The sequence below is a fragment of the Cygnus olor genome, chromosome 13 (assembly GCF_009769625.2).
Source record: "Cygnus olor isolate bCygOlo1 chromosome 13, bCygOlo1.pri.v2, whole genome shotgun sequence".
Taxonomy (NCBI): domain Eukaryota; kingdom Metazoa; phylum Chordata; class Aves; order Anseriformes; family Anatidae; genus Cygnus; species Cygnus olor.
The window spans coordinates 18,097,693-18,122,414 of record NC_049181.1 but is presented as its reverse complement, the minus strand read 5'-3'; the positions used below and the strand labels follow the sequence as shown (position 1 = coordinate 18,122,414).

General features: G+C 43.2%; 2 protein-coding genes across 9 annotated transcripts in view; one reads left to right on the top strand and one right to left on the bottom strand.

The window, feature by feature from the left end:
* PAK3 (p21 (RAC1) activated kinase 3) overlaps positions 1–7,051 on the top strand; it is a 54,572-nt gene extending 47,521 nt beyond the window's left edge. Inside the window, 2 exon segments of the mRNA XM_040572323.1 lie at positions 2,471–2,608; positions 3,721–7,051. Of these exon segments, the coding sequence (XP_040428257.1) occupies positions 2,471–2,608; positions 3,721–3,810 (228 nt within the window). The 3' untranslated portion in view covers positions 3,811–7,051.
* An 11,287-nt stretch (positions 7,052–18,338) lies between these two features.
* Positions 18,339–24,722, bottom strand: part of CAPN6 (calpain 6) — a 60,244-nt gene continuing 53,860 nt past the window's right edge. For 6 of the 8 annotated variants that reach the window (XM_040572316.1, XM_040572314.1, XM_040572317.1 and 3 more), the window contains 2 exons: positions 19,406–19,542; positions 18,339–18,772 (listed from right to left, as the gene is read on the bottom strand). In XM_040572316.1, coding sequence (XP_040428250.1) covers positions 18,590–18,772; positions 19,406–19,542 — 320 coding nt within the window. In that variant the 3' untranslated portion in view covers positions 18,339–18,589. Of the gene's footprint in view, positions 18,773–19,072; positions 19,204–19,405; positions 19,543–23,017; positions 24,645–24,722 lie in introns of those variants that run through there. The other 2 variants (XM_040572321.1, XM_040572322.1) reach the window with 2 other exon arrangements.

Below are 24,722 nucleotides of genomic sequence, written 5' to 3'. Positions count from 1 at the left end.
TTTTCTCTCTCTGTGATTTCCTGCCATCAGGAGTATTCCTAGGCCCTGAGGGACAATGCAGTAAATATCCTTCAAAATGCAGATTGGCCTCCCCAGCTTTAATTAAAAAAGAAGAAAAAAAAAAGGCATTTCTGTTTGCTTTCTCATTTATTAACTGCAGTACTTAACTTTCCTAAAAACTGCAGTGTGTGTTCCAAATGCTATGGATCTTCTACAGTTTCAGGCTTCCAAGTCATCTGTATATTGTTCCTGCAGTGTATTTCTGATAACTTTGAGGTACTATTTTCAGAGACTGCAGCTAAAATTGTATGATGAGTCTTTTCTTATTTTTTGGTAAGCTAACAAATCTATGAGCTTACTGCTCCTTTGCAGCTACTGCAAACATTCATTTCCTTTGACTGTACTTGTTTTTCTTTACTGGCTGCATCACAGGAAACCAAAAGGTACATAATTAGAAGGTACTGCAGATTCCCATAGACCTTTTCTGTTCTTGTAGAAATAATTAAAATATACAATACTAGAAATATTTAAAAGGTAAAATAATAGCTAAGGATGACTTTCTCATGACTCATACATTGTGAAGAAATGAGCAAACAGAAGAGCTTCGTTCATCCTGACACTCCTGTTTCACAGTCAGCTGAATGTAGCTGGAATAAAAATTTCAAGTTTGACATCAGTGCTGTATTCCTTTACTGTTGGAGAATTAAATCCCTTGGGTTCCACAGCTAAACACAGTGAGGACAGGCACTCCAGCTCACCACTGTGCCACGTGGCTGAGGTCAGCTGCAGACAAGCAGGATAGGACTGATTTTGTGATACTTCTGTTGTGGGGAAAGTAAAGAAACTTACTTTTATAGTTTTTACTCTAGGATGGTTCATTTGCTTTTCTAGGCCTGGAATTTTTTCCTCAGTACATAAGAGGAGAACAAAGTCAATTTGGTCATGGTCTGTTTGAATGCCAGTGGTGTGGAGCTGTTGTTAGCATGGCAGACCTGTTTATCAGAGGCCTAGGCCTATTCTTATTATTGCTGTACATTTTTGGACATATTCTACATGTCCAAGTCTGAGTAGTTCAGAATATTTTACATTTCTAAGTAATATCTTCCAACAGCAGAATTAACTCATCTCTATCTTCTGAGCATGTTAAAAGTGAACTGTATTCCATTATGTTTACCGTATGTTTTGCAAAATTAATTATAATTCCTTGGCCTGAAGATTGGAAAAAGAGTACCAGGAAGACTTCCTGAGCTGCATGAATACTGTTAGCTGTGAAGTGTCCTTTAATTTGCCTGAGAAAATTAAGCCTAGCTTATGCTAGATGCCACTGAGGAGAAGGCCTGGAATTTTCAAGTGTTTGGAGGGGCCAGTGCACAGTGACTGCGCATGCAGACAGGCATTTATACACATGGAAGAGAATTCACAGAGGACTCAAACCTTACCACAAACACTCCCAGTTCTCAGGTTAAACACTGTTTTCTGAGTTGTTTCTACCTCTTCTATGTGTGATGATGAAATGTGAAACAAGTGTAAGAAATTTAAAGTTCTCTTTACTTAAAAAAAAAAAAAAAAAAAAAGCTTTTCTAAAATCCCATCTCCATTCTTCTCAATGGGGTGCTTGCCTGAAACATGAGGATTATAGTTTAAATGAATATAGTCTGTTCTGCTTCTCATCCATTTTTGCTGAAGGGCTTGGTGAACATACTTATTTCTTAACTGAAGCCAATTTCTCCATGTCACCAAGCATGAGCTTTCAATAACCCATCTGCCAAAACCTCCCATTTCTTCCCTGGCAATTTCTGGGATGGGACATCATTAGTCCATTTACTTGAGTATCAAAATTAGCATAAGGTTACCATAGGGATGGAATTGCTCTTGGCATTGTTACATTGGCAGTTCAATGGCGTTGAGATTGTTTTGAGATGTAATTGCAGGTGGCTCGTCTGCCCAGTTATGCATTTTCTTCTTAATATAACTGTTCATGCAACTTACGCTGTGTTGAAAATATGTTCCAAATATTTCCTGTTCCTTTTTTCATCCAGTTACCATATTTATCAAAAACAGAACTAAAAATTTGGCTACTTTGGTTTTATGGAAGCTGTGCTTTAGTGAGCACAGCAGAAATGTGTTTTATGTAATAATCCTTTGAAATAATATAGTTAGACCCAGTTCACTCTTAAAATAGCTTGTAAAGCTAGTGTCAGTACTTACAGAAGCAAAATATGCTTCTGCTGGTGCAATCCATACTAACTAGGTCAGCCAATGAAATCAGCTGTCAAGGCAAAATCATACTGATGTTGGAATAGCTGTGTCTGCATCAGGGTTTCTGTTTTTGTTGGGATAGCAAAATTGTCTCTAATCCTCTGCCAGGGAGGAAACTGCCGGTGGAGACAGGACCTTAAAAACAGGGTCCGTGTGAGCAGCTAAGGAGCTGAAAGAAACAGGTGGAGTCTCGTGTTTCCCTTTCCTCCAGGCGCTGTATCTGATAGCTACAAATGGGACACCGGAGCTGCAGAACCCTGAGCGACTCTCTGCCGTGTTTCGCGACTTTCTGAACTGCTGCCTGGAGATGGATGTGGACAGGCGAGGGTCTGCCAAGGAGCTTTTGCAGGTAAAATGGAAATGGCTGCAAGTGAAATGGCTGCAATATATAGTGATGTTCTCATCAGCTAAATGTGAAGGCATCAGACTAATCCCCCCCATATTAGTCTCCAGACTTGATGATGCTTAAACAAAAAATAGTATTTTGATCTATATTCAGTTCTACGCAGTAACAAAATAACTGAATTGGAGTGGCCCCAGCTTCAGAGGCAGAAATGGTGTTGCTAACTTTTGCATACAGGAACCCAAGGAAATCAGCCACAGCTGAATGGTCAAAGATTTGGCTGTGGGAAGGGAAGGGGCTTTGGGGTGCTCCCTGTGAGCATCAGAGGGGTCAGCAGAGGGAATGCCCCAGTTTATCTGTCCTGCCCCTGTTGAAGGTTTCTGCTGCTGAAGTAGGGACGGCTGAATGAGACTTGTCACAGCACCATTTGCTGCCTGGCATAGTTGAGTAATGAGAGCTGCTACTGGTTTACTGCCAGGTTTTGTGGTGGATGTTAACTGTGGTAGATACAGAGGTTTGTAGCATGTGCTCCTCGGCTGTCCCTGCTGTGAAAGTGCCAGTCAGCACAAGGAGGGGTAGGGGATGGAGGAAACAGCTCCCACTGCAACCCAGAGCCAGGTCCATCAGTGCTCTGTCCCTTGTCTCCCTGCTCCAATCTTAAAGCATTAAAAAAAAAAAAAAAGCCTAAAAGCCGGGACCTCAGTGGCCTTCAAAACACATGGGCCTAAATACCATTTGGGACAACCATTTCTAGAGGTATTGGAGTTCCCTTGGGAATAGCTTAAGCCTCTAGTCTTTATTTGACAACTAAAATAGCCTGTGTCTTTAGAAAACAGGAACCTAAGTATTTGAAGTTTCCTAAAAGAATCAAGGCTCTGGAGCAGCAAGAAGCATTCCCAGAGGGCTGGCAGGGCAAAAATCCCAGCAAGCTGAAGACACTTGGATAAATGGATTAATAAGATGATGTGCCATGTTTGCCCATGATAGCAAGGATACTGGACATGAAGATGCGGATTTCAGTCCTATTTCTGTGTACTCCTGGTAGCCAGAGGAATAATGTTTGAGTCTGTAACTGAGTTTGGAAAGTAATGGTTGGTTTCTTTCTTTCCTTTGGGCAGCATCCATTTTTAAAATTAGCCAAGCCTCTTTCCAGCCTGACTCCTCTGATCATTGCAGCAAAGGAAGCAATTAAGAACAGCAGCCGCTAGTGCTTCAGGCTGGCTTTCTCCCATGCCAGCTCCCTCCAGAGCAGGACTGAGAAAAAAAAAACTCTATAAAACCTCAACGCTTCTGCTGCAGGACGGATGGATGGATGGATGGACAGACCAACAGTCGCAGTCATGGTGGTAGGAGGGGAGAACAACTGTTCTCCAGTCCCTCAATGAGTAAAAACTTATCACGTGTCTTCTTCCTGCTTTCTGGCTCCTTAATTTATTTTAAAAATGAAACAGGGCTTAAGACAGAGAGGTAATGACAGAAAATGCTTTGCTGCTTCAGCCATTTCCAAGGTAAAGCAAATGCAGTTGGAAGATTCCCTTCCTTCTCTCCCTGTGAATAAGCTGTACATTCACTTTTAAATTGTCAATTGTTTCTCAAAGATGCAGAGTCCCTTTTATGTTATTTTTTTTATATGGTTTGGAATTGGAGAAGGGTCTTCTTCATTCATAACTCCAGACTGCACTGCCTTTTGAATACAGTCCACTCGCTGGTATTTGCCCAATCATAATACTTCTAGATGAGGAAGAAAGTGAAATTGCATTTCCAACCAAAACCGAATCAGGAGTGGAGCAGACAAAATATCCTGTTGAGATACAGGCTTTCAACTGTGAATATATAGTGTTTCTGTTCTTGGCAGTTTGATTTGTATAACTAGTTGTAATATGGGTGAGAGTCTTACTAAAACGAGAAAGCAGAAAGATTGGTGTGCTCAGAAAGGGCTTGTGTGATGCAAAGCTGTAAGAGATGTGAAGTGAGAGCAGGTCCAGCCTTGCTCAGCGCCGAGCCCCAGCAGATCCCTTTGCAGAGCACGGAGCAGTGTCTGCAGCCCCGGGCTGGAAGGAGGCGCTCATAGCAGCGAGCAGCAGCAGCCTGGCGCTGGGTGCTCCCCTTTTCCTGGGACCAGACTGATCGCCCCCAGTGTCAGAGCCAAACTGGCAGTGGGCTGCTTCTGAGGGTAACTGCAGCCATGCTTCCCAACGCGCAGACCGGTGGGATTAGCCCTCTTGGGTTTGTGCGGGAGCAAAGGAGGGAAAAACCGAGCTGGGCGTTGCTGTCACTTGTGAGGACGCCTGCTCCCCTGTCTTCTTGTAGCTCCTGGGAAAGGTCAGTAGCATCCGTGCCCCTCTTGGCAGAGGGGAAGGCAGCCAGACTGCTCTGCAGGCTCCGTGCAGGTGAGTGTCCTTTAGGTGCACGAGTGCTGTCACAGGAACTGCGACACTGATGCAAATGAGTGACGGCTTCCAGGGTTCGGTTCTGCCTGAGCCAGTGCCCCGGACAACTTGGGAAGAAAGTGCATTTAAACCTGAAGCCTCGCACTGAGCAAGAGCAAAGGTACGAAATGCAGAGTAGATTGCTGAAACATTTAGAGCCATAAAACCCACCTGCTTTCTGCTCTCCAGCATACAGCAGGCACTGCTGAATGCAGTTCTGAGTTGCTGAGGGAGAGTGAATCCTGAATGTGACTGAGGATTGCGCTCAACTAGTCAGCTAATTTGTAAGGGAGCAGAACAGTTGTAGTATGCCGTTTGTGTTTTATTTATTCTTTTCTGAAAGAAAGTAGGAGTGCAGCTTCACTCAGAAAAAGCACTTGTATGGGATATTTGTTGCTGTACTTTATTGGTACAACTAATCAAAGACCTCCAAAACAGCATTTAAATCAACACTTACCTAATGAGCAAAAAAATGAGTAAAACAGCTTTCTGCTGTAGTCTGTCATGTTTAGGCCTGGTCCTGCAAGGGGCTAAGCAGACTTTAAGGTACTAAAAACCTTCCTGTTTTGCCGGTACGAATGAAGGATGTTTGGGCTACTCTTGAATTAGGCTATTAGCTTGTTTGGTTTTGGCTTCTTATTTAGTCACAGTCTTTGTGTTGCAAATGTCGTTAATACTGCCTACTAACCCACCCTCACTCGCTCTGTCCATCCCAGTGTCTTTGCTGAGGCAACAGGGAGAGGCGATGCTCGTTAAGTTACCACAGCTAGGTACAAATTAGCTTCTGGTGTCCTGGGGAGTACAACAGGTTTGATTTTCAGATACCCAAATATTGAAAAGATTCTGCTGCTTTTGTGAGGCCGCATTTTTCTCTGTCAGCTCAAGCTATCTACCTGGGAGATAAGCTTCCTTGAGAAAAAAAGAGCGACTGGGACTTGAGAAGGGCTGCCCTCCATTTGTAAAGCATTAATCTGAATGAAACATGTTTGTATTCCATGTCAGAAGTGAAGAAACAAGTGACAGTTTCTCTTTCCAGTAATGCTTTTAGTTTATCCTACCCACAAAGGAACTGACAGCCGTCCTTTGAAAGGAAAGCACTTTTTTATGGTACACGTTTGCTGGACATACGAGATACTTACATTGACAGACTACACTACTTGATTGGTTTTTTTTTCCTATTTATTTTCTTTAACAATAAGTTTCTCAGCATCTCTACTTTCCAGAAAAACTTCACAAGGATAACAAATAAAAATAGGAAATTGGATATTAGTATTATTTTTCTGATCATTGTATGTTCCGGAATACAGAATACTGTTGACACTGGCTTTTTAAATACAACTGCTTTAATAAGAGGCCTTAGTTTTTATTTTATTAAATTCTATATTTATTTTTCTTTGCATCAGCAAATCCAGAGATTTTTCTGCTAAAAAAAAATTCTGTGAGGCAGAAAGGGTTCAACAGAAATCATCTCTGCCAGTGGTTCTTTTCTGCATGGACTGTAATTGCCCAGCTGAGAATGTTTTATGTACAGGGAAGCTCACCTCCAGCATCTGGAGGCACCAGGCTTTGTGCTTAAGACAGTCTCAGGCACTAAAATCTGAGTCACTAGATACTGAAGGGTGGCGGCTGCTTTTATCATTTCCCAACTCTGATAGGAAATGTGGCATATTAATATTAAAAAAAAAAAAATCTGTCCTGAGCTGGGTAGGTCTTGTACATTATTTACAGGTGCAAGAAGTAAGTTAGGATTGACAATAGTGTTGACCTTCCAGAAAGAGAAGAGGCTAATATTATAAAATCTCTGGAATTATCTCGGTTTTTTTTGGACTGCTATCTTCAGATTAAGCAATTAGTTTACATATATTTTTGAAAGTATTAGAAATAGGCTGTTTCTGTTGTTAAATGCATAGGTAAATGTTAAATACGTTTCAAACACTTTCATTCCAAGATTTTAAAAGACTGGTTATTTGTGTTTATTTTTAACTTCATTAAATGGTTAAAGAAAATGAAAACAAAAAAAAAAATCCAGAGTTTGACTATGATTCCCATCCCTGCAGTGTGTGAAAATGACCTGTTAGCTTGCTGTGGTTTTAATGAGTTCTGAGACAGAAGCATGACAGCAGTAAAGTCAGGGAAGCTTAAGAAGTACAGAAAATATTATTTATTTAACAAAAAAGAAAAAGGGGGGAAAAAAAGAAAACCAAAACCAATAATCATACAGAATTCCATACAGCTCCTGCACACACTCCTGGGAGCCTGCACAGGGGGGTGGATCTCACAGTGCTCTCGGGGTTTGTTCACAAACTCAGGCCAGGGTTGTGTTCCTACTTCTTGTGTCCAGCACTTCTGTAAATATGCATCTCTTTGCCATCTTTGGGTACTGTTTGGCCAACTCACGCTACACATAAATGAAGTATTCTTTTTAGCTGTTTGTGTTGGATTTCTTTGAGGCCAGTGGCTGTACCTCAGCAGGTCTTTCAGTCAGCCTCCCCCCCCATGTCCTGCCACCAAAAATGAAGCACATTCCAGTCACCACAAGAAGGAAAGTAAGTACTTATCTCTGTCATCTAAGTGTAGGAAATGTCACCGTATCCTATGATCTGTGGTTCCAGTATATACTCATTGGCTTGGCCACAGAGTATCCCTCACACTGAGCTTGTACATGTATGCATTTCTTTGCTTAATGGATTTGCTCTAACTGGATAAAGAGACGGAGCGAGAGCTCTGCTAGCACCTACTGTTAAAGACAGGAGCCAGTTGTTCTTTGCTTGACATCCAGGGCACGCACACTAATGCCAGCTTAGCCTTGCTAAGCATTATCAAGATAGCAGGCCTTCGTGGTGGACTGTTCCTACATGTGCAGGAACTTAAAGATGGGGTAAGCTGATGAAGATTCATAAATACAAACATTCAGCTTTTGTTTTTCAACTGAGTGGGTAAATACCTCTAATTTTAGTCCCCAGTTTTCAGGAAACATGCAAAGAACTACCATCCATGGTTTCCTTGGGTGCAGTCAGCAATTCAGGGGTCTTTAAAACTTTTCTTTGCTTGTGTCTGTCCTTGAGCTGACAGGGTGATTTCTTTTTCTGGCTGAAACTTGCAGCATCTTGCTTATACATGTGATTTAGAGCTGACTGCCATAATCCTGGGTATGTGTCATGTATATAAACGTTCACTTTCCTGAGCCTACAAATGGTTGCATGCATCTTTGGTGACAAGTCATCTCAAAAGAAAAAAAAATGATACAGGAAAGAGAATGAGGGATGCTTACGTGCTCTTTGTGGGTTCCTTTTGGTCTGCCATGAAGTTGGGAGCCTGCAAACTTTGTTCTCACTGTTTAACTATTCTTCCAAGCAAGTACTCATGTTCTGCTAGCATCTGACTCTGAGTGAGGAAACTAGGGAGCAATCTAACTTGTTAGAGCTGATAATATGGAAAAGTGCTAATTGTTTCAATAACCTCTGAGTACAGTAGCATTGTGTTGGACAGTTTCCAGCAGATCGCACATATGTTTCAGCATGAGTGTGCGTGGTGTCTTGCACTCTAATTGAGTGGCACTGCATTCACAGCTGCCTGGGGATTGTGCTTGGTTTCCGCGAGGCTCCCAAATCTTTGCCTTGCACAGCTAATGTGCCAGAGGGACTCAAAGCCCCAAGGACCACAGCTGGATGCAGTGGTCTGAGCTGGGAGCTGTTGTGAATGCAGGTCAGAAGAGCCACGTGCACATGCATTCAAATCACAGTTCTCTGAGGGAGGTAGCATATGACCTAAGAACATGAGTATCTGTGTGTCACCTCTCCTCTGGCCTTGGCTCCTTTCAGGGGCTTGAAACAGCCAAGTTTTCCTAAGGTGAGAAACTGAAAAGGTCTTTCACAGGTCTTGCTCTTTCTAGTCTCTATGTTTGACTGAACGTTGTTCCCCTTTCTGTGCCCTCTGTTCTTCCTGTGCTCAGTGACTGCTAACCAAGATTGTGTTACTGGCTCAGAGTGCTGGAAATCCTCATTTTTCTGCCCTTTGAACTGCCTGTTTACAGCAGCATTTTAACTCTATAAGCTTGGTAGGGATGCAGTGTTACCTACACTTTGTGCATAACCTCCAAGAGCCTGGGGCAAGCCAGCTCAAGTACGTGCTTGCATTGAGGCCTCCCAGATGCCACAGGCTGGCATACCACTATTTCAAACATGAGAAAAATAGCAGCAGATGGTTGTTTTTAAAGTCAGGTCCTTTTGCTGCTGGATATTCTGTATTTCATGTGTCCAGCCCAGCCATAGACTTAGAGATCAGATACAGGCACTGCTTCTACTCCCCCTGAAGCTGGTGATAATTTGGTTGTTGGCTTCCACGACAGCAGAACCTGTTGCTTAATAACTAGGTGCTGATAAAGCCCTCAGTACCGGGGGGGCCAGTGGTGTCCCATGGCCGAGTGAGCAGGTGGGTAGAAAGGAGCTGCTCATCATTCTTTCTCTCCATCATGCAAAGCTATTCATGTCAGAAGTGGGTCAATGTAGCAAATTTGAAGCATGCAATTCTCTTACATCCATGTCAGCTGTGACTTTTGACCTTTGAGGAGAAGCTGCACAGAGGCAATTGCTTTTTGTCACACTATTTATATTAGTGTTAAATAATGCTGCTAAACCAGTCTGTAGAACAGCAACAAGGAAAAAAAAAGCCTCTCAGCTCTTCAGGTGCAACACTCATAAGCTGCTGCTATCTGCTGTAGCAGGTGAACAAGTGGAAGGGGAGCTGCTCTAGTAGGTGGGAACCAGTAGCAAACACTGTGTAGCCTTCAGTGAAGAGAACAACCCCTTCTTGGGTACAGCCTGAATTCACTCTGGGAGCGCTACTCTTGTGCACTGGTGCTGCATCTGCACTGCAGACACTGTGCATACACAGACGTACATTTTAGGAAGATCTGCAAAAGAATTCTGCAACTCTTGACTGGATCAGGATATAACCTACTCTAAACTCCAGTTTAGTCTGAAGCAACCAGTGTACATCTACACTGGTGTCTGCTAGAATTTTTTTTTCTTCAGGGTATCCAGACAAAAGTAAACAGAGGAAGGAGCCTACATTTTCATTGTTTAACAGAAATGTATCTCATTTTGCTGTACATTCCTTTTTTAGGACATGTTATCTGTTTAAAAAAAGAAAAAGAAAAAAAAGAAAAGAAAAAACAAAAAAAAGAAAAAGATAAAAGATAAAAACAAATGTGTAGTGAAAAATCTTCTGTAACTTTGGATTAAGAGGTAATTATGATCTTTTTAAAAAGAGAACTAAGTTATTTACTTTGTAAATGTGCTGATGGCATGGATCCATCTTACTGACCTCAGCATCTTTTTTTTTTTTTTTTTTTAAGATTTTGGGTTTTGTTTCCAATATTAAGTTATTTTAAATTGTGGTTGAAGCAATAGAAAATTGAAATATGGATTGTGCATGACTGTGTCTTGAGTGTAAAAATATTGCAGTTTGAAACTTGGACCTAAAGTATTGCAAATAAAAGTTATAAATACCAGTGGACTGTGACTGCAGCTTTTCCTAACAAAACAGGCCTAGGGCTGGCTGAAGATACAACAGCCTCAATCATGTGCAGTCAGAAAGACTTCATCTGTTTGGCTGTTTGTGCTTTTAGCTTTCACCTGTGCCACCAGAGTATGATGTTATGGAACAGGACTTACCTTCTACAAGCCTGTATTTACCCTCTGCTGCTGAAGCTTCTTGTGTCCACGACAGCAGACAGTCTTTTTATTGCTCTCATTTGGAAAAAGCCACCGAGTGTTGTGACTTTTCAATGTGTTGTGTGTCTGTTGCCCCATGTTTACAAAAAAAAAAACACAAAAAAAACACCCCTTCCTCATGAATATGGAGAGTTACACATTAGCCACCTTGCCTGCCTCTACCAGCATCTCATAAATCTTTAAAACTGCTTACTGAACACCATTCACTTCAGCTGTTGTATGGCTGCTCAGAGAAAGCAGTCACAAACTCACCTGGCCAGATTTAAAGCAATGCCAGATTTAAAGGTGTATGAGCAACCTCAGCTCCCCTCCTGTGTGTACTGGGAGTCCCTTGTACTGCTGCATGGCTGTCTTGCATCCAGTAGCTGCTCTGTCTTAGAAGGGTTCACTGGTATTTGCTAATGGTGGAGGAAGGTGGGGAAGCAGAGGCCCCAGCCGTGCACTGTAGGGGCATGTTAGCTGGCCTTCTCCATCAGACCTCAGCCTGGCCTCTGTGCTAAGTTCCACCTCTCCACTTTGTGCTCGACGCACACCAGGATGTTGATGCTTGCTACTTGTTGCCACCAGTCCTGAGAGGAAGTCCCAGCTCTGCCAAGGCTGCACCTACCTCCAGGCCCACCTCAAAGGCCTTCTCCAGCCCTGCTGTGGCTCTCGCTCTCACAAGGCGTTGTGCTGGCTGCCTGCCTCACTCAGCCACAGTCCTGCAGCTCCAGCAACTCTTGCTCCCATGCTGCACATCAAGCGGCTTCCCTGATGCTGCTGTGGGTCACCTCGGCAAATGGGGGACAAGCGCAGCAGCGGTGGCACTCACTAAATGCCGGCAGCTCACCAGTCAGGCACACAGGAAACCCTCCCAACAGTACATGCAGCACGGCTGCACGTTGGTCTCGTAACACCACATGGCTATGAGCATGCATGCCAGTGCCTGCATGTGTGCACACAGACATGAGACCCTTATAAAAATTTCTAACACAAACAAAGCTAGCTTCGTGTGTGTGTAAAGAAGTATGCAGACCTCTCCCACAGACCCTTATGGGGTCTCTAGCAATTTACATGTATTTTACATGTATGTACACATGCAGGCTGTAGATATATTAAAAATAAAAAGGAAAGCCTTAGCTAGCTATATAACACAGCACGCCCTAGCTCTCACACACTATAATACATGTCTGCATAGGGAGCACGACAAACAACAGTTGTATCTCCAGTTAGTTATCTATACTATGTAATATACATGTATTTTATGAATAGGTATAAAAATGTGCACGCATACATATTTACTATTATGTAATGTATCTGTAGCTGACAAGAGCATTTTATATCGTTATATAAGGATCTCTATAGTGTGTGTATATACAATAGAAGTAGCTAGTGAGAGAGTGACAGACACACAGGCGGGGGGGAACGCTCTCTGTATGCACTTATAGTGCTACACATACATACGCTAAAACATATAGTTATAAAAGGCTCTCACAGAGTGAGCGCTATACCATATGTAACTCTCTGGCCTGCCACATATACAATATACACACATTAAATATATACACTTATTCTAGAGTTACACCAAGACAGAGCACACCGTATGTAAGTATATAACTCTCGCTAGCTCTTTACAGCTCTATATAGAACCACAGCGTGCTCTAGCTAGCTACATACACTGTAACATATATATATTAAAAAAATAAACACACACATATATAGAGAGCGAGCCCTTATGTAAGAGTCTCCCTAGGTGGCTTATATATCTATACCCGTATATTACAATGTGTACCTACATATGACAATATATGATACATGTGCTATATACTTACATAAATGCTCTGTGTATATATTATACAGTGTACTTTATATATAATATACCTACACATATAGAAACCATTATATAAATGTTATACTGTCCCCATTGACATATAGCACATGTATTTTATATATACACTGACATATAACTATATAACGGTATATATTATAGATAGAAAATAAATGCATATAGTTTGCTAAAAGGAGTTTAAAAAAAGCATTTGTGCATATGTGTATATACACAGATTATAAAATGTTCATCGCTATATGTATACAAGATACTATATAACATTTATAGATTATTAGAATATGTTACAGAATTTTATATATATATGTATCATAGTATCTCATATGTATATACACACATCAAGACAGATTAAGAAGGGGGTGTGTGTATGGCCAGACACAAAAAAAAAAAAGGGGGAGGTGGAGGGAACACAGAGCCCCCCCCCACGTGTATTGTCATATACATACATATTATGAGAAAGACAGACCGTTCTATAATCATGTAACACTGTGGCATTCACTATCCTGGTAGATAATATATAGTTCATATGTGCGCACACACACACACACACAAACACCCTGGACCCTTATATAACGAGGTTAACTCTTTTCATAGCTCTCTCTCCCTCTCAATATTTGTAGAAAATAGATTGATTATAGTTTATATATTTTATACATGTGCACACACCTCTACTCTTATGTAACTCAGCCATATATATGTGTATGCACATACACCCCATAAAATGTTCCCTCTCTCTAACCGTCTCTATGTAATATAGTACCTATCTTATACATTTTGTATACACAGAGACCCTTCTATAAATATACGACACTGTCTATATACACACATATTTACAGCGTATAATATATACTATAAACTAAATAGCATATATTGTTTATTTATATATATGTGTGTACCTGTATACACACAAGAGTGCCTCTCTGCTTACACCTACACACACACATTGGGGGGGGGGGGGGCACCCTTCTATAATTAATTATGTAACACACTCCGTGTGCATTCTGTAGGATATAGCGTGTATATTTGTGTGTATGGATGCATACATATGAATATACACATGCGCACATACAGACTATTTCTCTCTCTAGTCAGCTATATAGAGTGCTAATGTATATTTTATATATATGTGTCTGTGCATACAGAGCATTTTATATATAGGGGGCAGAAAAACAGCAAGTGTGTTCTATAACTAATACTCTCACAAGCCTTCCTTTTTTTTAAATACGGGTGTGCATATATAAATACATACAGATATTTCAAAACTTTTATATAAATATACGCGCACACACAGCTCTTTATATAACCACATAACACTATCTACCTTAATAGATACAGAGCCTTAAATAACTATGTAACTTGATATCCATATAGTATACATTTATATGTATGTTTTACATCTTCAGTGTAATGTATGTGTGTGTATCTATATACATAAATAGAAATGTATATTATATAACACAATAGCTGGAAAGAAGGGGACGTGCTATTTAGTTACAGAAGGGTCTCTGGCTCTCCAGCCATCTATATATATATGTATAGGGTATATGTGTGTGTATGTATACCTGTGTATATAAACGTGTATATATATATATATATATATATATATGCACACACACACATATATAAAACACACATATAGACATACATATAGAGACCTTTAAATAGCTGTGTAAAAGTCTTGCTATTGCTATATTATAGATGTATATGTATGCATATGTATGCACAGAACAACCCTTACAGAAGTCTCTAGATGTTGATTGTATAATACCTAATACAAACACATACAAAAGTGTAATATTCATAGGAATTGATATATAAATAAGGGTCTGTGCATTGTATCTAAAAAATATGTATGTCAATGGCTAGAGTGTGGCACAGTTGCAGACGGAGGGGGGGGGTCTCTCTCCCTCTCTCCCTCCCTCACCCACCTGTGTGTACATAAATATACATTTAAAAACTGTATGGACGTGCGGGGAACGTTTCGTTCTCAGCCTCCCTGTTCCTGCACAGCCCCCCTGACACCAGCAGCCCCGCGGGGGCCGCCCGCCCGTACCTGCCGCCACCTCCCCGCCTCACGGGGAGTCGCCCGCGATGCCTCCGCGAGCCCCCCGGGGCCGCAAGATGGCGGCCGCAGCGCCGCCTGCGGGGCCGTCGCGTAATGGCGGCGGCCCAGGCGTGAGGCGCGGGCGCCCCCCTGCGGCCGGTGGCGGGGCGGGCTCCAGCGGCGAGCCCGAGGCCGACCCACGGCCCCCCGCTGCTCTCGGGTCTCCTCGACCCGCCGGGCCCCGCCGTGGAGCGGGAGAGGCCTCCAGCACTGACTTGGAGCGGCCGCAGGGCCCGTCGCTTCCCTCGGGCGTCGCAGGAGAGCAGGCGGCCCTTACCGCTCGATCCCGCAGTCAGGGGTCGGTCCGGCGAGGACCTGAGGCAAACGGCGAGGTGCCGTGTCGGGGGCGCCTCTTCTAGCCCCAGCACGGCTGCTGCGGGGCCCCACGGCGGTCACCTCGGTCCCCTCCGAGGCGCTCGGCCCGGCCCAACAAGCCGCAGCTGTGAGACGAAGGGCGAGGGGGAAGGGGCAGAGGGGCCAGAGGTGTGTGCCTGGGGCAGGCAGGGGAGAGGTGCGCATTTCTCTTCCCTGGCAAGTTATAAACGGCGTGGGGGGGGGTTCTTTTTCTCTGAAAGTAAATGTTTCATTTCAGAAATTGACACATTTTTGTTTTGTTAACCTTTTATTTAAATCTCTTCATATTGAAAAATAAAGGTTGAAATGAAACATTTTCAGACTATATTTCCCTCCGTTTTAACTGAGGGGGAGGCAGGGGGGCAAAACCCTCTGCTGAAGGTGGCCCAAGTGTATAAAATGCAGCCACCACAAAAGCAAACACCTTCATTTTCCCACTGAAAAATAGTACCCAGTTCTGGTAACATTTGATCTTATATTCCCCTATCTGTCTGAAAAAGCAATTCTCTTATCTCAAACATACCTCGCTTACCTACCATGTACAGGAGAAGGAGCCCCTAGAGCCAGAGAAGGAGCCCCTAGAGCAGTGGGTGCTGGCCCCTGCCCAGCAGCAGCTCCCCTTTCAACCTGCTCCTGGCCTGGCCTCTCGGGATTGCTGCCATCTCCCACATGCTGGGGGAAAGGGAGCAGTAGATGCCTCTGGAAATCAACAATGCCAGTGCCCAAAGTGGATCAGCTCCTGCTGATGGGCAAATCCTGCCTGCTCCAACTACTTCCAAACATTAATAAATGTAGAAGTACAGAAAATCTTGGTCTCAGCATTGCTCAGGCGATCCACAGCTACAAGTCTGGGACTGCGCTACCTTCAGGCAAAGCCAAGTTAACAAAGCTCTTTTTCCAGCCTGAGCAGCAGTGGTGTTGTAAGGTCCTCTGCCCCTGTGCTACAGGGATGTCTTGAGCTGACATAATTATCAAGGTCTAAAAATATCCACCTCTACTCACTGCACTGTGACTTCCTGCCTTGTCATCAGCCATACACAACAAAGAATTGCTGGTCAGGCTCTGTCTCACTGATGCTGGGGACAGCTCTCACACATGTTGGGACAGGGTGGTGGTGCTGGGAGCCAGAGACCAGAGCTATGGGTCTTGCAACAAACAGCCAAGCGATCCCCCTCGAGCTAGGAGGTGAGATGGCTTTGTGCCCTCAATGAGCTCAGGCAAGCAGTCTCTCTCAGAGACTCCCTACTGCAGCAGGGAGGCATAAGCCTCTGGCTGACTTCAGGCTGAGTTGTTTCACAGAGGGGTAAGCAGCCTGGCCATGCTGGGTACTGGCTTTGACAGGAACCTTCTTCAGGCTGAACACTGACCCAAATCAATCAGCTTGTCAAGCCTCCTTACTGCACCCATCTCATAAGGAACTCTCCCTAGAAAAACGTCTGTCTGAAAAGGGGATTATACAGCATGATCAATTCTGCTCTGCCTTAGCGTGCTCTCCTGCTCACCCTGCTGCCCTATGATTCACTGCACGGGGCTTGAACCCTTCTGAACACCACAGCAAGGTGAGGCCCGCAACAGCTCTGCTGTCCTGGTGCAAGGTGTGTCTGATGGGCTGCAGTCACCCCTCACACCACGCTGCCCAGAGGAAGAGTTACCACGGAATAAAATAGTGTGTGAGGAAACGTGAGGTAAACAGGTCGTAATGCGGCGGTAGGACAGCCAGACTGAGTTGCAGCTCCCTGTGTGTCTTGCTCGAGGCCCGGTCTGTTTGAGAAACTTCATGCTTTTTTTTAAAGAAATGCACTTTACAATCGTATCTGAGAGTAAGCAACTCTAAAGCCAGGAGTTTACAGAGAATTACACTTGCCTGCGGGGCTGCCAACCACGTGTAGTTCCCAGCTGACAAATGCTCTGAGTGCAAAATGGCTTGAGCCCAAGCTATTTAAAAAGAGAGCTGGAATTAGGTACTTGGTACATGCAACTAAGCTGATGGTGGTATTATATCATTCATAGCCTTATATTCCAGCCCAAACATGTCAGACAAATCATTTTCCTCCCACAGCAATGATCCTTTTGGAGCCCTGAGGAGACTTCAAAACCTTTTGTGAAAACATTAACTCTACTGGGCGGCATTTTATAATTTATAAAAATGGCACAAAATGACTGAAGTGGTTATGAGGTACAGAGAAATCCAAGTTCCCTGGCTGTACAAAAGGCAGAATAGTCAGCTTCACTTTCAAGACCAAAATTTGCAACCATATAAAATCCATTTCTGAGAGGTCTGACACAGTGAGCCTCTTTATACTGCCACAATCACTGCACAGCCTGACAGCACAGAAACAGCTGCCCTGAAGAAACCCTACTGCCAGGCTATATGCAAAAGTTAAAAGGAAGTTTGTACCCGAACCATGCTTTGAAGAAAATCTGAACAATACCTGTCCTCCATCATATGCAAGTTAAGCTTTATCAAAGATGCCAGCTCTATTAGCAATAAACCTATGCAAAATTTCAAGAGAGAAAAACTAACACCTGCCACAGCATGGCATCTTTGTTTGACACACCCATCCTTGTCATGAGCTAATTTTGCCCTCTTTGTATCTGGTGCTACTAATCACATCTAATGAGGCAAAAGGAGTGTTATTCCATTTTAGCATTGTGTGGATTAAACACAGCCTCCTTAGCAAGGGGGCTCCCATTACTTAATTCGTCCTCTGGACAAAGCCACAGCTGAATTGTGAAATGCCCTTCTCTTGATTAAATATATCAATTCGTGAGTCGCCAGCTTGGGGTAGAGAATATTAAGAGAGCCTCTATGCAGACAAACATATCACTGCGAGACATGCCCCTCTATTTTAACGTTGCCGTGGCATGCCTGGTCTTAAGACCTAATGCCAGAACTCCTTGAGTAATGACATTTTAGCCAAGAAACAGAAATATCTGATCTGTAGCAATAACAGTGAAATTTATCAAAAAAAATCTCTCTCTATAAAGGGGAAAAATTTCCAATCAAAGCTCAAAAAAAATCCCCCTCCCAGGAGGAGTCTGGCAGTGAACAAGGACTGAGCCATGCGAGTCAACCTTGTGTTCAAAGCACACCAACCTGCTGGCACATGGCCACGGAGATGCAGCCATCCTGCCTCCAGTCCCTCTGCTGAGAGCAGATAGTGACGTGCTGGGAACCTGTGGGAACCATCACGTGTGCTTCCAGCTTACGTGTCACAAGCTCCTGAAGGATGCTGTTGGGAAAGATGGTCGTGAGCTCATGTCTTAATGAGCTCATCTGCTGACAGTTAGTTTGGCCCCTCTTTTATTGTGTTTGCTGTATCATGAACATGTATATGTATATGCGTAAATATATTTTTTTCCCTTTAAAAGCCTCTCTCCCCATTACCTGTGATAATGGAGAGTTTTAGAGGGCTATTTCTTTTTAAAGCGACTGTGATTATGTGCGACCTTTGCTTCCAAGTCATTCACACAGAAAGCACAGACAAGCCCCCCTGCTGTGAGGTGACAGCTCTGTCTGGTTCTGCAGGGCTCTGGTATTCATAGCTCTACGAGGTCATCGCTGGAAAAAACCTTGACGGTGATGTGACCTGGCACCTCGTCGGCTTCTTGGCTGCCTCTCCCTCGGAGCTGCAGAGTCTGGTCTTCTCTGGGGTCACTGGGTGAAGCTGCCAGCAGCGCCTGTCCAAGGAACTGGTCACACAAGATGTTGCTGTTCCACACCTAGAGACAAGGGGACAGAAATAACCCCAGCTGAAGCACTGCTTCTCTTTCACACTTCACTCAAAAGGGTTGTGCTGGAGGAAGGTCACTCTCATTAACCCCTTGGAAGAGAGTGAGGAGGGGGCGTAAATCTAAATTTAGCTAATTGTCTAGTAAGCATGTGGGAAATTCTGGATTTGCATGCTCATTTACATATGCTATGCAAATAAGGAGCTAAATGCAGCTTATTGCTTTCTAGGTCACAGCCTGCCTAGAAGAGGAATAAAAATTACTGGTTTGAACTCATCAGCAGCAAAAAACCTTTACAGTCTGCCTGTCTGTGCCACTCTGCCTGCTTGTGCTCACCTCTGCCGTGTCTACCGTGCTTTTCCTCTGTGTTAGAGCTAGGTCCACTCTGTCAGAGTGCTCCTTAAGTGTCATCAGTCACTGTTCTATGGAAAAGACCGGGGCTAGAGAATCAGTTGAGCAGCTAAACAGCATCAGGACAGTAAGGGGGGCAGTGGTTCTCACACTTTCATCCTGGTTAACCGTCATGTGAAGGAAGAATCTACACACATCACGCCATTCAGACCAGTGATGGTGTTGTGCTCCCCTGCCTGTCTCTGGCAGCCCGCCCCATGTGGTTTATCTCACCTGGACAATGATGGGACTGTCGATGTTCTTCCTGTAGAAAATCACTTGTGTGTTGAAGACGGCACTGGTAGTATCGTGCTGTACAGGGGACCGCACTTTTTGGTTCTCACACTTGATAAGCACATAGGGATCTGCTCCTAGAACACAGCAGCATGGCCATTAGGACACAGAATGGCAGCTGAGACCCCCAGAAACCCAGCAGGAGCAACGTCCTCCTGTGGCTGGCATCACTGCTAGTAAGCATGGGAACAGGACAGCAGAGCACATCACGTCCACACGGCTGGTTTCCTAACTGGCAGGGGTGAAATACGTCATTTACGTCAGTAACAACTGGATGCTCGGAGCTGGAAGCTGAGCACCGTTTACCAAGAAACCAGCTCACTTCTTGGTTGGGATTGCGATCTTCCCACATCCCCCTGCTGTACATCCTCCTGGCTCATCTAACAAAGTCTTCCAAGTGAAACTCCCTGACGCTGCTCAAGACATAAGAGCCAAAATGCATCTGCACATATGTAATCTCATTTGTAGTTTGGGCTCCTGGGTCAAAACAGAAGGTCAAAACTTTTTGTCATCCACAATTCCTAAGGAGGACAAGGACAGGAACTGCACAGAGCTGCTTTTAGATCACTGAATACACATCTCAGTGCCTAGCTTGAAAATGCTGTCTACTGCATTCTGATATGAGCATTAATGTTAGGAGGTAATTTTCATGAAGCAGTTGCTCTTCCAAAAAAAATAAAATATTGTCAAAACCCATAGGAGTGCACTGGTTGCAACAACATTTTCTGTAGGAAACTGTCAAAGCGAGTCCTCCACAGTTTCTCATTTAATTCCCATGAACCTGATAAAATTTCTTTGGTTCTGTCATTTGGGTCTATGTTATTTTAAAGTTTAAATTACCATAATATATTTGTATCTATCATAGGTCCAGTTAATATTTTAAATTACACTTTAATCATATGTAACCCACTGAGAAAAGTCAACATTCTAGAAATTTCTAGAAAAAAAATCTAGAAATTCTTTGTTGTTTTTACATTGAACATTTCCAGTTTGTTATAAATGATGTTTTCTTTCCATTCCAATGGGGAGCAAGAACTGATCTGGAAGAAAACTTGCCTTTACCCTGGAATGGAACAGACCACTCCACTTTCTAATTAACTTTAATTAAACACAGGCACTACATTTTTTTTTTTTATTTCAACACAAGTATTTCTATCTATTCCTAGTGTTAACAACAGCATATCTATTTTTCCCACCCCTTTCTACTTTTGTGATATGGATTTTAAATAAAGTAACTGAGTGTGCGTAAGTGCAAGTCAGACTCGTGATTGTTTCTTACACACGTTTTATCCCCCATCTAGTTGAAAATGCCACCACTGGAATGATAGCCATACGGCAGCGTGATTTTAAGGCAGCTTTCATTTTTAAACAATTCATTCCCTGTATGATTTTCCTCAAATGCATCACTCATTTACAGGAACAGATACTAACATCTCACACAAGCACATAACACAACCACATAACAGCTACATCCAAAACAGAAGAAGCTCCTTCCACTGATGAGAAAGAAAAAGATTTTTCCATATGTTGCGCTGTGATTACACCTGGCCAGACACATGGAGGCCTGTTACCCTGACAACATATCACACTTCCTACAGCAGGTAGCGATGCATTGGCTTTTCTGATAGGCAATTACTTTCTGTGTCACTGAACGTGTGGATTTAGCTCTGGGGCACAAGGCAGCACCACGCTGTGTAATCAGTGATGGAAGAGCTCCACCCTTTGCAAAGAGATTTGGAAAATAGATCTGAATAAAATGGGGTCCTGCATGAGACAGCCACAGGCTAAGAGCAAAGCAACATCTGATTATTAACAGTAATCAAGAGACACAGAGGATAAGAAGTGGTGGGGAAAGTGGTGGGCTTTAAGAGCTAACAGGTGAATTTGCTGGACCGAGAAACTATTAATGAAGGGACTTATAAAGGAAAAGGAAAGATAATGTTTAAAAGAAACGTTTAAATTCTCAGAACAAGCTCGAAAAAAAGAGGGAGGTAGAAGAGGGAATGGTACACGAATGGTACCTGCACAGCATGCCCTCATGATCACATTGCTGAACGGCCAGTTGTATTAGGAGGACTGGCTTCAAGCCCAGAAGAAGAAGTGAGAAATGGGAGAGCTGCACATGTGGGATGGAACAAGAGGTGTTCTCAGCCACAGTTGGTTCAGTACTTTGCAGCTCCGTGCCTGGTTTATTTACAGGACGATGACAGTGCAGAAAGGGCTACTAATGTGGAAAAGCAATATCCTAGCATTCACCATAAGCTGAGCAGGGAAACAACTGGAGCTGCTACTCTGGCAACTATTCTGGCAGAGAAAGGAGGACTCGGTTCAGTTCTCAGTTACACGTGATTCAAGCTACGCCATGAGCACCACAAGGTGCATGAACAGCACCTGCATAAACAGCTGTTCCATCTTTCTCCTACGGCCACGATGCTGTATTGGGAAGTTGTAGGGAAGAACAGCACAAGAAAAAGCTGAAATCTGTGAAGACCAGAAACACATGAGCAGTAATGACAGCTGTCCTAACATTTCTAAGACTTAAAGAAATCTACGCACAGTTATCTAAGGCTAACATATTTTTTGGCAGGGAGGGAAGGGGAAGATTCGGACTAAAGATCTAACATCCACATCATTCAGCACTGTACGAAACACAAAAGGCTTTCTGGAGAAAAAGTTCTCATAGACGTTCCTGCTCTTCTCCAGACAGACTGCTCCTACGGGTATACCAAGCACGATGACAAACCCAGTCACTAGAAAAAGACGTGCGCCAAACACAGCAGACAGTGCTAAGACATGAGGGCTGCCTTGAAAATTACAACAGGTTGTTCTGCCTTCTGCAGCTGAGTCCTTTTTCAGGTGATGCCTTTTAGCTTCTCCTGCAGTACTGATAACAAATGAGAATATTTCCTCCGGTATCAGCAAATTCCCTCCCTCCTCCATTTTCTCTCCCTTTCCTTTCTTATGCTTTTGCTGAATATTTACCAGCTGCTTTTTGCCCTCTCCTTCCTTCTATTTCTCAGACTGTTCCCAGGGCAACTGCCACTAAAGGCACCAGATACTCCCTTTACCAGGAATGTTATTTACCAGGGATCACAATACCTAGTTTAGAAAAGAAATAGCGAAATGCAATTACACGTGTGAATTCAGCATGGAATTCCAGTGGAAAGACTTAATGCAAAAGACGATTTGTTCTGGAAGATAAACTGTTAGGAAAAGAGTGTGACAGACAGTAGCAAGAGCAATTTTTAAAACAGACTTGGGAATGTGAGAGAGAAGAAGTGCACAGCACTTCCCCATCTTCTTGCAAACCTGCCACCATACTTGGCTCGCAGATAGCTGGATCAACTTCAGCACAAGCTAACTCAGAGAGAGGTACTTCAAGAGAAGCAGCCAATATGCACTGATTCTAGACAGCTAGATTCGTCTGTTACTCTTGTCAACAGCAAGCCATCCGTTACTTTTTCCAGACGGCACAATGGATCACAGACAGCAGCAAGGAAGAACTTTCAAATAAACATTTAAAATAGAGATTAAACAGCCTTCCTGTGGCAGGGAGCAGGGTTCTGATGACAACCAGTTCATGAGCCAGGCTGGGTGTGTACTTGCTATGCAATCTTCATTCTCCTCCTGGAGTTGCTCAGAAAGTTGTGTGCAACTCTCAGATAACAGCGACGGGCTTATGTGATGAACAGTTCATTTAAGTCTAAGATCCCTCTATCCAAGATACACCAACAAAAGGTGTTCGGGTTCCTCTTACTTTGCACAGCCACATACACCGGTGTCAGAGTATAGAGATATCCTGGTGTTTTCAGGACAGTTTGTCACAGAAATGTAATGAGGTGTCTCAGCTCTCACATGCTCTGCAAAGAAACATACCTTCCTTCATTATCATCAAGTTCTGTCTTCTCTTTGTGCTAAGGGACGATAGCGATGCTTCACACAAATCAAGCAGGGAGCTGGACAAGGGGGAATACCGCTGACTGATGACAGACTGAGCAGAAGAAAAGCAGCAGCTTGAGAGCTGAGATGCTGCAGATCAGTAGATTGAGAAATCAAGAAACGCTTGTGAAAAGCACGGTGGGGATAATCTGATACAGCAGCTCACATGGAAACAAGTTGCTATCAACCTTTGCAGCCAGAAAATGAGTAACCTGTGTGTGAGGCCCTCTTCACAGCAAAGACTACCAGTTAATCTACCCATTTTCTACTTGAATAAACATTGACTGTGCCTAACCTGAAGGGAAATCTCTCCTTGTCGCTCCCAATGGGAGTTGCCATGTGGCCTTTTCCCTCATCTCACAGTACCAATTAGACAGGAGGCTGCTGCTGATTTTTAAGTCAAGTTCACATCAGGAAATGCTGCTGGTGGCAGGTAAAGCTGCAATTTGGTAACTACCCATGTGACTGAGGTCTAAACTCACTTGTGAGATAGCTGATTTGAGATCCCAATGCAAATAAGTCTTTTTTGAATACCTGGCTGCTATTTCTCCTTGAGATAAGCATGGGAAAGCGTCCAGACATGGATTCAGAAAAACCAGAGAGAAAGAAGCCAAGGAGATGAGAGATGACAATGAATTGAATTCTTTTGTGGCAGTATTAGGAAACAATCTCAGAATATGCGATATTTAACGTCACACATTAACACATCACTTCCTAGTATGTATTTACAACCCAGCCATAAAGTGTGCTTCGGTGAATTTCTATATACAATCTTTTTAATCTAAAATACAAACAAACAAACAACAACAACAAAAAACACCAAAGATGAGAAATGTGCCATATCCAGCTTTTCACATTACCAAAAAATGGACACTAGTATCAATCAGGAACTTTGCCAAGCTTCCCAGCAAGGCGCCCTTAGAAGGCAGAGTGCCAGCTATGGGTTGTTAGCCTTGTCACTGCACAGCTTGCTTTTATTGTGTAGCACAAATGTGCACATTTGGCTTCACGATTTTCTTATTTATGCTCTCTACCAACTCCATTTGTCTAAAGCTGCTATAAGAAGTGCCATTCTGTAAAACAATCTATGAATGTACCCTGTGAGACGGAGATACTTATAGAAAAAACAATGCTGGTAAGAAACATTCAGAAGAACTCAAGACAACAGGGAAGCTGCTGGAGTGAATCATCTCTGCTTTCCTTCAGTGCCTTATGAACAGATGAGATTTGGTACCACAGACTGAAAAGAAATAAAAAAGCTTTTACTAAAAGCTTTCCATTGACACAAAAGGAAAATATTTTAACTTTGCTGGTGAAG